We start from the raw sequence: 14,329 nt of genomic DNA, 5'->3' as shown, positions 1-14,329 counted from the left end.
TCACATAGGCGAAAAAAATTAATATTTGTGCTATAAAATGTACCTATGAACACCTAAGGATCAAGATTTTCTAATCACAGTATACACCACTTCTCGGAACTAGCTCGCTGGTTACGAACGCAACAAACGCCTGACAATCGAGCACAGGTCCGTCCCCTAAGCGCGCTCGGCAGAGACTGAGCGCGCAGCGTCGGTGCAGCGTGATTTATACGTCTTTTAAAAATATTTAAATTTACGGCAAAATAGGTCCTACCTATATAGTTATGATTTTTTTTATGGGTTTACATAGTTACAGTTTGCTATAATATTATTTTGAGGGCAAAATATAAGTACAATTTGCGATAAAAAATATAATATGACCCTGTTTTCACCGAAAAAATTAAGAAAACTCGGAAGGTATATAATCAATTTTTTTAAATGAATCTTTGATTTTCAATCATTTCAGCCCCTCGTACAAGATATGGTGAATTGAATTGTAATCATTCATGTACCAAATGATTCTTGTTTACTGCAAAATTGGCAACCGAAACGACACTTCTCACTGCAAATTTTGAAAAATACTCCCAAGAAAACTCATTTATTTTAGATTTAAAAAGAGAAAATGAAAACTAACTATTTCAGCCGCTAGTTTAGGAAATGATTGTTTAAGAACGTTAACAGTTTTTGAATAAATACTAATAGTTACGTCGTAATGTTGAATGAAAAAGGAAGCATTTTGCAAAATAAGCTCGTTTGTAGGAATAAGGACTCTTAATATAAGTAATCTGTGTCCTTTTAGGTTACGGCATGAACTACGGCACGTACCCCAGTTCGCCGTACTACGGCTACGGCAGCTACCCGGCTGGCTACGCGGGCTACGTGCCGCCCCTCCCCGCGCCCGCGCCCGCGCCGACGCCGCCCTACCCGCCCGCGCCGCCCGCCGGCCTCGCCGCGCCCGACTACCCGCCGCCCAACCCACAGTGGTAAGGCCGCTTGAGGGTTCCTAACCAGGACAAACTACCCGAAGGTGGTTAGAACACGAGTGCACTCACTAAACGTACCCCGTACGGTAAAAGTGCGGTACATCTCAGTGCGGCAAAAGTGTACTTTAACTTACCAGCAGTGGTAGTGTGGTACCTACCTGGAAGTGTAAAAGCGTAGTGAAACTGGTAAATTGATCAGTGTTGACGTGACTCGAGATTCTAATCCTAATATTGAGTGATGTAGGTAATTTTAGATGTTCTTTTCGAGGAGTGTGAATGTGTATAGGCCGCGGTCCATCGAGGGAGGCTACGAGTTGTGTTGCAGTTTTATACTTAATGTACTTCATGCTGCGCTGTGACTTTTTATAAGCCCTTTATTTTCTAAACTTGTATGCAAAATTTATTGTATTTTATCTTCTATTTATTATTTTCTGCGAGTCTTATAAAGTTATTTACTAATGCTGTGAAAACGTCCTTAATTTGGATTTTTTTCTATTCACCCCTGCCTCGTTTTAATGAATATTATTGGTATAGGAATGCTTAAGACATGGTAACCGAGGTAAAATGGAAATAATTCGCCTCTTTGGTACTTATTATTTAAGTAGGACGATACGCGGGCACCTTTTTATCATAATAACCAGTGTCAAATGCGACTAGTAAATCATTAGTCGGTACAATGTAAATGAAATGATGTCTTTCCAATGTGCGGCTATGCGTGAATGTTTGATTGTGATACGTTAGTAACTTAGCGTTAGACATGACATAGCGTGTATGATGGTATTTATCTATGTAATTTCTAGCTTAGATAGGATGCCCACTTATACTAATTAAATATCTTAGAAATGTTCTCATTTATCCATTCAATAGAGCCGTGATATGTGTAACATTAACATAGAATGTATGCAAACTTGCATAGAAAACTATTTATCTAATCTAGTTTAATATTTCAAGTGTTCCAAACTCGAAAAACAAAATCTTTCAACATAGATTTCAATTTTTTCTTTGGTGTGTTACAAGAGAAGTGATTATCGCATAGGTTTTTGGGTTTTTTCTTTTATTAAATCACATGGCAACAAAAACTTAATCTACACAGCGAAAATGGCAGCATTTTTATCTCAATAGCAGTGGGCTGTTTAATTTAAACGTCACTTACGCCGGACCAGGTCCTTTGAAGCTTTTTCTGGGATTAGAGACAGAACTCCTATTGAACATCTGATGTTCCTACGATTATTGGCTATGTGCACGAAGCCTTCGGGATACATGAATTATTTATCAGTTGACATTTAACAGACATGATATGAAACATGACATTTATACCACGACATGTCCTGTGATTGACTTTCCCTTAATGCACTTCGCACGTAACCAATATCTGTCGACCTTAATTAACTGATGTGTAATTAGCAGCACACAATATGCTGTCCCACAGATAATTATCGTCATGATACATGTAATCTTATTGTAAAGCGACGGATTTTCAATGTACCAGATTATTGAAAGACTAAATGTGATATTTATGAATTTCCTTTTTTGGTAACCTGATACTAAGTACTGAAAATCTTTCTTTTTACAGTCTCTATGAGCTTTGTTTAGCGTATACGCTTGTTAATTTTCCTCAACATATAATATGTAATATGTACATATGTGATAGTCTGATAATTTATGTCACAACGTATGTATAATACGTTTACGTTAGCAGTATTATTTTGCTTGTGTATACGATTTTCGCAAAGTACCTATAGATTACAAAATAGTTAAAATCGCATTTTAATTGACTAACAAAAGAACAAATGAATTACTTTCTGTGAATAGTTCTCGAAATATAATTTTTAGTAAGGTCCAGATCAAAAAATGTAATAGAAAATGCGTAGTTTCTACACATACTAATAGTTGTTCAAATAATACATTTACAGTACATATGGTGCTACTTTCTCGCACTAGTGCGTAAAAGAGCACTTTTCGTGCATATGTCGAAAGTTTAAAGGGCCATATGTACTGTAAAACGTTGTACGATACACGTGCGAATAGGTAATTCGCAACTCGTGTCGATTTAAAACACTCCCTGCGGTCGTGTTTTAATTTATCGCCACTCGTTTCGAATTTCCTCTTTTCCGCACTTGTATCGTAAATAACTATTGTGGTTTACGTTTCGTGTGACGTATCTACAGAGATACTTGACCCACCTACCTGCATATGCAATTTTATGCTTGGTGGAAACTCTATACTTGATTGTACCCATTAAAAAATCGGGACTATTAGTGAGCTGCAATTAGACTTTCGGTCATTATTACAAGATTTACTCTATTAGTCGAGTCCACACAGAGCGAGCATACGCGCGAGGCAATTTCCTCGCGCACAAAACGGCGTGTAGACGTGCCTCGGCCGAGGCAGCGCGCGCGAGGCACGTCTCCACTGACCGTTTTGTGCGCGAGGAAATTGCCTCGCGCGTATGCTCGCTTTGTGTGGACCCGGCTATAGTTATGTTCGGTTCAACATTAAAGGCTCGTTTACACGGCGCGACAACTTGCATGCAATACTAATCCAGTAACTCTGTTGCTTTTTGTAATGGGGTTCGTTTGCGTCAAATCCGGTAGTTCTGATTTTTTGCGGGCTTGTTTATGATGTTGGCTCAATGAATAATCCAAGTTTGAGACCTCGAGCGCCGAACGCAACAGCCGCGAAAATTTGGGTTTTTTTTATTTATTTATTTATTTTTATTTGGGCAATTACAACCCTAAAGGACTAGTTTTTTATAGTACAGTCAGCTGCAGAGAAAAGGTACCCCACGTCCATACAAATTTACAGAAATTTTATTTAAATTAATTTATATTTTATTAAATTTTATTTCTTAACATATTAACTTTAAAATTTTAAGATGTTTTTAAAGTAGACTAACTTGCTACAATACGAGACTAGGTCTCTGTAGATCTAATAGTTTCCGAGGGCCTTTCAAAATTTATAACTTTTATGAACTTGTAAGCTATGTGAGTGCAGAGAGTATGCATTTTTGTCTCAGGCGATGCCGCTTGGCACGATTGTTCCTAAGGTCAAACAAAGCTGATTTGGCCCGAAAGCCATGAGATCGTACCGTGCCTACCTCCCAAAAAGGGGGGGGGGATTCCTTATTTTATAAAGTATCACTTCAAAGCAGACAGTCATAATTTTTTTTGGAAAAATATGTAGCGGATTGAGTGACGATTCCATAGAAATTTAATTATGGTCAAAGTCAAAGTTTAAAAATGTTTAAAAAACACTTAACTAACTTGGCGTTTTGTTAATCGCATGCATGTTCTTGATCCGTCTAAATTGAAATACCATATCAATACTAATACGCTCTGCTAAAAGCTGTGTACTAATAAGCAAATTATATTTCGAGAGGTATAACTTTTTTTTAATAACTTATATTGAATCTCGCACACCAGACGAAAAGTAGAAATAACGCTGACATTATTTTTTAAATTTATAGCCATTCGTGTTTTACCCTGTGTACAAAATAAGTGTATCGGCGATAATGTTCGAAGTGATACATAGCAATGCATTTTAAATTGATCCATATTACTGTACCGGCGATATCTAATAAAGAAATCAGTAAACAGTAGCTAATTTGTTTCTTTTATAATTACCTATAATTATACCTCAATTATACCCATTTACATGACCATAAAAGCGGTAAGAGCGTGCGCCTTCAATCCGGAGGTCGCGGGTTCAAACCCCGGCTCGTATTACCAATGAGTTTTTCGGAACTTGTGTACGAAATATCATGATATTTACCAGTTGCTTTTCGGTGAAGGAAAACATCGCGACGAAACCGAATTAATCCCAATAAGGCCTAGTTTCTCCTATGGGTTGGAAGGTCAGATGGTAGTCGCTTTCGTAAAAACTAGTGCCTACGTCAATTCTTGGGATTAGTTGTTAAGCGGATCCCAGGCTCTCATGAGCCGTGGCAAAATTCCGGGATAACGCGAGGAAGAAGAAGAAAAACAGATGATTTTAACGCGTTAGTATTTACACGTGAAATTAACTAGATGAAATCGTATGGTAGTTATCCATACACATTAATCGTGTTTTATATTCCGAATGGAATGTTATAATTTTTAATCATATCACTATGTTGTTGCATCCGCAATGCCGTTATTACAATAGATAATTTTATGGTAATCAACGTAACACGTTGTTACATAGCTATTGTCTGCTTACACATTTATTGGTCCGGCCTCGAATAGTTTCGTGTTTCGAATAAATTGTTTACGCACCGCGCAGTTAAATAGCTTCTATACAATCTTATTAGGACAAACCTCGAAATCTCTGGAACAGTCCTGAAATGACCACACCATTTCACATTTGGGGACCTCGAGGAACCGCCTCCATCTTGGAGAAATTCGCGGTTTACTCTGAATCTACGTTAGCCATGAAAATATGTTGTAAGGCAACATTGAAGCTTATTGAATTCCACATTCCACACAAAAAAGTCCCAAACACCTTTGCCGAAAAAATACATCTTGTGAGGTGTGAAAACGCTGAATCCAGATTTAGCGTTTATACTCTTCCAGGAGACATTCTCTTCAGTGCAACTTCAGTGTTAGTGCGCCTACCTATATAATCTATATAGTAGGCGCACTTACACGGCAGGCGCACTTCGCCCCCTTCACCTTACTTACAATTAAAAAGGGGAATTTTCAAAATCGGTCCTGAAATGACGGAGATATGGAGTAACAAACATAAAAAAATACCCTTCAGCAAAAAAAAAAACAATTTTTGAGGGCGTTGCCCTGACAGTTTCATGGTTTACATGGCATGGGTATACAGTGTTTTTCAAACGTGTTGCTGTTAATATATTTAGATATCTTTTCGTGGAGAGATTTTTATTTATTTATTAAACCTTACACATATAGGTTAACAGTACGTACCGTATTACACCAAAGCACTTATGTGGTATGCATATTAAAATTTAAATAGTTATTACAAAATGAAATAAAAAGTTAAACTACAAAATTTATAACAATGAGATAGGAGATAATTATCATATCACATCTATGCACTAAGAGTTTTCCGTAAAATATTCCAGCACTATCAGCAAATATGTCAACATCATCTGACTCCAATCCAGTATGATGCGGTTAGGATAAGAGCAGCTCAGGCTCGAGGGTGGGAGCCTGGGAGCGCTGGCGCCGCGCCGCGTGCGCGCGCCCACCGCGCGCCGGAGCCGCCGCCCGGCACGCCCGCCGCAACATTCAGCCTCGGCACTTGCAGTCCCATTCTTTCAAGCACGGCTGCGGCATCAACTTTATTGTGAAATAGTACATGTCATGTACGCGTATGGTGTTTAATCCAAATTGGTAAAGGAAAATCTAAAGCTAGATATATTTGTTCTTAGATACACTGTGTTAACGACTGTACGGTAGGCTTTACGTACTTGTTTTCCAAAAGTAAGAAACTCGGCCTCCAGGTTCTTGACCGATAAATTTAACGCTTCAAGTTTTTGTCACTGTTCTAATTGCGGTACTGTGGAGAATCGATGCTTTGCCTCGTATTTACAATATTTTTTTATATTTCCAGGGTTTTTTACAGGGTAAATATTGGTACGCAGTTGTGTTATTTGAAACGGACATTATAGATAGAACAAGAATTAGGTAAGTATTTCAGTTTTTGTGAATTTATGTATTTGTTATCATAACTGACCTTTCAGACGTGACGTATGTTCATTTGTTCAAAATAATAAACATTTGATATTACTTACCTATCGTTTCTGATGAATGAATGAATGAATGTTTATTTTTAATACAGTTGCTCAAAAAGTGCTACTTTTCGTGGCTGTTTAGCGTGCGGAAAGTTGGTTTTCGCGAACTAGTGCTTTTTACTTTTCCAATTTTTTTAAATTTATACTTGTTCCAATTCATAACTACTTATTGATGAGTGTTAATATTAGTTTCCTTTAAACGTCGTAATCAACATAAAAACCTACTGCTAATGTAAGAATACGAAAAATATGCATATTTCATATTTTATTACTTACCTCTTCATCATTATAACTGTTATAAGTATTATTATACGATTTATACGTTTATTTTTTAATGTTGAAAATCCGTTCTTAATAAGTTGTCTGAATGGAACGGAACGCATGTCAAAGAAGAGGCGTTTTTGTTACTGCAAGAATGTTTTAAGATATTGTTTTTATAAATGTACGAAACACAAAATAACGATATTTAGGTAATAATAGTACAATGTTTTATATTTACAATTGTTTCTGTCTTATAGAACATGCATTTGAAAGTTGTTGAAGATGTTGAAGTGGGTTCAATAATAATAACAAAATCCATTCTAGTCAAATAAAAGCTAAAAAAACACCTCTTCATAATGTCAATGTCCCATAAATGTTAAAAAAAAAAAAATGTCAATGTCAATGATGTCACAGAATTAATAATATAAGTTTCGAATTTCTTACTTGTTGTTTTTCTTATTTTTTCGCAACTGTATTAAAAAACGTCGTTCGATACACGTGCGGAAGTGTCATTCTTCACTCGTCCCGAGTCTTGCCACTCGCCTACGGCTCGTGGCAAGATATCTCGGTACTCGTGGAGTAATGACATGCTTTCCGCACTAGCATCGAAGTGTACTATTGTATCAAACAAGCGTATATAAGTATACAGGTGTTTCATTTTTTTGTTTTTCGATGATGGAAAACATCGCGAGGAAACTGGACTAGCCCCAGATTTAAACAATTTTTAGAAAATTTAAACATTGCCTACCTATGATAGATACACTGATACAGTGTATTTAGTGGTAATTCAATTATTACCGTCGATGATTAAAATAAAAGCACCCCACCCGACTATAGGTACTCTTTTACTACGAGTTAAAAAGACATGCAAAGGAAATCCTTTTCTTCGTGTTTTATTTTTATTACTCAACTACTTCAGTGTTAGATAGTTATAAAATATCGACTTAATTAAAAAGAAAAGTTTTATCTTCATTTTTCTCGTCACCTTATATATCTGGACGGTAAACTAGTTAAGACAATCTGGTTAATAAGTAAGGCAACGCGGAGCTATTCAAGCTTAAGTTTTTATTTTCTTTCTAGCAGTTCGTTGTTGAAGTACCTAACATTCTAAATATTTTAATTTCTCATGCTCATTGTTTATCTATGAAGCGGGTTGAAATTGATACGTTTCTGCCCTAGGGCGTTGTACTTTAGGTACAAAGTACGTTTTTTTATGTACGTATCTACTTTTTTTTTAAGTAAGGTTCGAACCCGCGACCTGAGTGGAAGTAGAACGTCTTGCCGCTCGGCTACCAGTGCACAATTCTATCTAAATGATAACATAGGTAACCTAACATTGTTTTTAAACAATAAACATGATTATTATCATGTTTGTCCTGCAAGTACTACCTACCTAAATAAATAAGAAGGCGTTAAGGTCGAATATGATCTTCTTTATGTTATTTACGTGATCTACCGAAACGAATTAAATATGAAGGAAGCTCTAAAATATTTATTCCGTTTTCCTTAGAACAACAGGTGACAAATTCGACTTGTGTAATGATAACGCGGAACATGACGAGCAACATAGTCGTTTTTGTCGACAATGGCGCTGTTACCGGCGAACTATCTATCTAGTTAATGTTCCTATTCGAAAGGGACATTAAGTAGAATTGGGTAGGTATATAATTTTTCTATTATGGCGGGCATGGCACCATATTTGCGATGTCACCAGGTAAATAAAAAAAATGTTAAATTGGCCCCAGTAATAGGTACGCCACAAGTAATTAGTTTGTCGTTATAGAAGACGGGAAAAAAAAAAATAGTCACGACGTTGTGATGTCCAATTAATGGGTCATCATTATTCATCATAATAAATGTTTAGTACTATATTCTTCCCTATATTTAGATTACTTCCTATAATAAAATTATATTATTGATAAAAACTGGATGAAAAATTTTCACTGAGAGATTGAGCAAATTACTTTTTAATAACTCGGTACGTAACATTAGCAAATTTTATCTCCCTGTACCTTAAGTATAAAATTATTTTCAGTGTGCGTAGGTATACTGCTTAAGGTACTTACCTACCTACCAAAGCATTATATTCGTAGAATTTATTTTATTTTAAATGATATAGAGAAAATTCCCAAATAAAACTCAAATACGTTTACCTAATTTAGAATTGATTCGCTGTTAGATGAGATCGATATTGGAGTTATTTTTCAATCTGTTTTAAAGCCTCTTTATTTACATACAAGATATATATATACAGTGGTACAGATATAATTTTTTGAACTGACCCGATGCACTTACCTGTACTAACAATGGCATTGTATTATTACAATACTATTATCTGCTTTTGTTCTCGTAGCCGCCAACCAGTTACTTACAAAAATAAGTAAGAAGTCCAATCAATTGTAGTAATGCGAGTGCGACCCTGGCGGCACATCTGTTATCTCCAAATGCAAAACGTTTCAAGTGTTATTTTTCCTTCAAAGCATTTTTATTCTTAAGATAAGACTATGGAGCCGATAATATAATGAAATTTTATGGTATCCCGTAGCCGTTTTCTACAGAGTGCATTCATTTTGAGTGTCGACGGTTGTAAAATGCAAAAAATGTTATGTTAGCCATTCAATTCAATTCAATTCAATATATTCTTTATTCAAATAGGCCTAGCAACAAGCACTTTTAAATTGTCAAGTTTTAAAGAGCAATTTATTGATGCAGTTATTATTATTCTTAAAAACATTGAATTATTATAGATATGTCAAACTTAATAATAAGAATTCACAAAAGGATCGTCAAACACCAAAATTGTATAGACAGTTCTAGAAACTTTCTAGAATAAAAATCTAAATGTCAAAAAATACGGATTACCTAATATAGGTATTCATTGAATTATCAATTTCATCATTATTAACACAATAATAAATAATTAATTTTTAATAAATAATTAATTATTTAGTTAGTGTATTTTGTAGTCTATTGTAAAAAAATAGTCGTTAATCTATACTAACATTTCAAGGCGGTTATAATCACTTTTACTACGAGGTAGTTATCCTAATTTGTGGTTTATCACTCAATGGTATTGTATTCTTGAGACTTGAGTAAACAAGCTCAATTGGTTCAACTTCGACTATACTACGTAAACGAAATTAATAACTAGCTTAAATCTAAAATAGGCCCTTGAGGCATTTGTACCAAGGATGCTGGCGGCATTTCCTCGCTGTATTGCAATGCTGATACGTTGTGCGAGGAAGCCGCTAGCTCTTCAGTCACCAGTTTCGTCAGCCAGACGCTTCGCGATTTCTGCAAACAACTTGTGCGCGCTGGGACCCCATGGACATAGAGTTTTAACTCCAAAAGTAAGTTTTTCAATTATAACTGGGAATAAACATTTTTTTAACCTAAGTAGGTATTTAATAAACACTAAACTAATACTTGATAAAATACGAAGGCACCGGTCAAGTGCGGGTCATACACATTTTATAGCATGCTTAACTCGTTTGAGTCCTTTCTGTAGACATCGCAAAGTATATATATATATATATAAAGCTAATTTTATGTTGCACCCTTACATGCCGAATATTTTTTTTAGTACCTACTTGAGACTCAAATAAGAAAAACGGGATATATATTTCAGTACCTAGCAGAAGTTGCTAAGCGGGCGAGGTTTTCATAATGATCTTGACGCATAGTTTACTTAGGGGCGCATAGTTACCCCGTCGTTGTGCTCCAAATTAATAGGCCCCGCTGGATAATCTCTGAATACCTATATTAAACGTTGTCATTTTACTGAATTGGAGCATAGTTACCCAGGGGGGAGGAAAGTAGCATCATTTTGCGGTTATCCACCGAAGTGACCTTTTACTAAAATGTCTTTGACCCGCATCGCAAACGTAATGGACAAAACAGTTAAATATGAAAAGCAATCAAATCCAGCACATAATGTCAGTTCATCAATTTGACCCCACTGATTTAGATTTAGATTGGATCAGTAATTTCAGTTGTTACGTGTATGTTGTGTTCATGTGTGAGCCTATTGTGTCCCAATGCTGGGCAAAGGCCTCCCCCCTCTCATGATGTTAAATTTATATATATGGGATATATTATGTAATATTATAGTATTAAGTTACGTGCTCAATTTGCAGTGCCCTTACAGGGTTCATAGCTAGATCACCATTTTAATGTAAGACCTTATTGTATAATTACTGATTTAATAAATTACTGATTACTGATTACTGATATCTCAATACAATACAATAATACAATAATTTTTAATCGTTATCCTTGCAATTTAATTAAAATTAAAGCTGCACGTTACGTCCCTATTTAACGATATTTGTGTCAATAATTTCCCAAGTTAAATACCTGCCAAGGATGAGAGCAAATCAATGGGTCGCTAGACGAAATACATCGGTGACCAGGACCGGTATTCGAACTTTACAAAATTATCTCAAAATTAGATTAATTGAACGAGTGAGAGAATGTCTCTCGAGTCTCCCGACTCTCGCAACTGTCGCAAAATCGCGAATCCGCATCTCATAAGGTCGCAATTTTCAAACGATTCTCGCAAAATTTTGTTCAAGCAAGGTTCGATAATTATGAGGATTATTATGACGATCTAATTTCCGTTTTTTTAAATGGCCGTGCAATGGGGGTTCAGGACTTTCAGGAGCCTACAGCTCACAGAACCACTAGTTGTAAAGTGTGAATGCCGCTTCTGCGAGCTTATTTTACTAATCAGACATAGCAAGGCAAATGGAGCAGCAGTTCCAACCTCAAACTGTATTTTTATTATTATTACTAGTTTTGATTATTGGAGACGTTATACATCTCTATCTCTAAGGAAAGGTACATAAGGATTTAATTTTTTTGTGTCATTAAGAGATCTAAGGTTCCCCCACATATGTCGTCGCGGAATCGGAAAAATCCGATAGAAAAAAACCGTATGTTTGCGCAATAAGAGCGAATAAAGGATGACTCACGTTAGACCGGGCCGTGTCAGGGCCGGAGCTTCCGGCGCTTACTTTTCTATGACATGACAGGTGATCACGTGATGCTTTCCATAAAAAACGAAGCTCCGGAATCTCCGGTCCGGTCACGGCCCGGTCTAACGTGAGTCATCGTTAAGTAATCGTTCGGCTCGGCCGACACGCGAATCGGCATCTATTCACGGGAATACGGCGATTTGCCGAAAAGCTCTTCGCATCCGTAAGCATCCGTACGGCGCTGTTAGAAGCCGAAAGCCCGCGTTCGCATTCTTACATCTCCGAGTGCCGCAGATCGGCGCCGACGAGGGCTGAACAGGCGGCCTAGCCAAAGTTACTATCGCTTGCGCTTCGCTATCGCATCGCTTTGTGTCTCTCTTCCATATTAGTGTGACAGTGACAGTCGTTTCGTTCGCTACGTATTAGCGTCAGCGATTGGCATGTTGTCTACGGGGCCAGTACGGACGACGATCGAATAGCTCCGACGAGAGCCGATGAGTGCTGGTGAGGTCCAAACGGAGCCGAGGACGGCCCAACAGCGCCAAAACGTCTAACCGCACCCGATGCATCCACGTTTGTATTAGGTTCAATTATTTATAGGTTCAAAAAGTGTATATTTAAAAAAATATTGATTGTCTGTCAGTTGGTGGGATTGACTAAGTAAGCCTACGCCTAAGCCTCAATCGATAAGATTACGCAGATGTTTGAGTTTCTCCGCAACCTTCATGTCCGAGTCCGACGGTTTTGAATGAATAAGTAAGATTAGCCTTTTCAAAGCTTGTCTAATGAGGGACCGAGATTGTGCCCAATTTAACCGATGTTTAAGGAATAAAGAGATAATTACAAAGCTGGTGTTCTATATAAGGTACTTATAAGAACAGGCTTAATTGATAAGAACCTCCACATCAAATAACAAAATCAATGAAACATAGTTTGTATTTATACAATAGGTATCTATTTCTAGATGCAAGAAAAAAGATATCAAGTTTTCGTCATTATGTATGCAATTTAAAGGATTTCTCGTTTTGACCAATATTCGTAATCTTTAGATTTAAGATACCGTTACATTTAATAAAGCGTAAAGCTCTCGCAAATATTGGAAAAAGTGCGCCGTTTTTCAATGCCGGTCGAAAACCTTACCACACGTGACGTAAGGTCATATTTATGCCATACAATTTAGTATCTATTATCTATTATGATATCTTTTTAAGTTTGCGACAAAATCACGTCACGACAAATTCGTCACGTATTCAACAATAACAAAACTTGGTCAACGCCCTGCATTTCAGACCCGGGGTACAAAATTAATCAGGCGTGTGCTAATAATATTTACGAACCAGAATAATTGCGATATCGAGATTAGTAACAACTATGCATGCCTGGAAATCATTTTATACTGGTTTTTCTAAGGCAACCGCTCGCTAAAACAGCCAGCAATAGAGGTTTTACAACCGCTAATGATAACAAAAACTTCTTTTGTGGCGCGAATAAGGACCCGTACAAAGGAGCTGCTAAACAGAGACACTTTACTTTGGTGAACTCGTATTATATTAGACTAAAATAACTAAGTTTTTTTTCTCTTAGGAACAATAGCGTTTACTTTTGAAAACGAATACATTTAAGAGTTTGCATTGGTACGAATGGGAGGTTAGGAGTTAGGAACATCATGGGACAGAGGTTTCCTTGGGTACTAACTACTATTTATGTATCTGTAGATACTATCTATTTATCTCAGACGTAGGTATGTTATAGAAGCGAATATTTAAAAGAGCACTCGTTCTAATCGATCGTCTTCACAATCACATTATTGACCGAGCGTTAGCGAAGGTTTCCGTTTCAGCTTGGGCAAAAATGCTTTCGTATGTCCGGATGTTCTCCTCTACAATGCAATTCTCAACCGATTTTCGTGAAATTTTGTTAGCAGGTTCAATGATTAAATGTTTTTGTCGATTTAGTTATTGGAAATTTTGCGCACCTAGTTTGCTCTTATTGTATATCTAATGCGAATTATATAGAGAATGACATAAGCCAGCCAAAGAGTTAATGAAAGTATTGACCTATTCCTTCTTAGTATCCTTGTCGTAAGTGTAGAGAAAGTCCCATACTTTATCCATATTAAGGTAGTTGCTTGTGTGTAGGGTTGCCATATGAAGAAATGGAATATCCTGACAAAAGTCCGGATATCACTATATAAACCCTGACATTTCCTATACAAGAAACTTAAATTGGTTGTGGACGGACGTCTCCACCTTAATTAGACCTCTGTAAATCGAAGTTTTTAAAACTAGGTATTTTTTCGGAGCTAAAATCATCGGTCCAAGTGGCAATCGTGCTCTCGCTCAGGCGTAGTGAGATTATTTTATTATTTCCTATAATCCAGAACCTTTGACGGG

The 14,329-nt window shown here is 36.7% G+C and overlaps 2 protein-coding genes across 2 annotated transcripts in view; one reads left to right on the top strand and one right to left on the bottom strand.

Annotated features, from left to right (window-relative positions):
• LOC134743250 (uncharacterized) overlaps positions 1–3,200 on the top strand; it is a 29,128-nt gene extending 25,928 nt beyond the window's left edge. The window contains exon 23 of the mRNA XM_063676659.1: positions 779–3,200. Coding sequence (XP_063532729.1) covers positions 779–966 — 188 coding nt within the window. The 3' untranslated portion in view covers positions 967–3,200. The remainder of the gene's footprint in view (positions 1–778) is intronic.
• LOC134743223 (uncharacterized) overlaps positions 1–14,329 on the bottom strand; it is a 281,924-nt gene that overhangs the window by 6,955 nt on the left and 260,640 nt on the right. The gene's annotated exons all lie outside the window — the stretch shown is intronic.

The sequence above is a fragment of the Cydia strobilella genome, chromosome 7 (genome assembly GCF_947568885.1).
Source record: "Cydia strobilella chromosome 7, ilCydStro3.1, whole genome shotgun sequence".
Classification (NCBI taxonomy): domain Eukaryota; kingdom Metazoa; phylum Arthropoda; class Insecta; order Lepidoptera; family Tortricidae; genus Cydia; species Cydia strobilella.
This window is presented reverse-complemented; position numbering and strand designations above follow the sequence as displayed.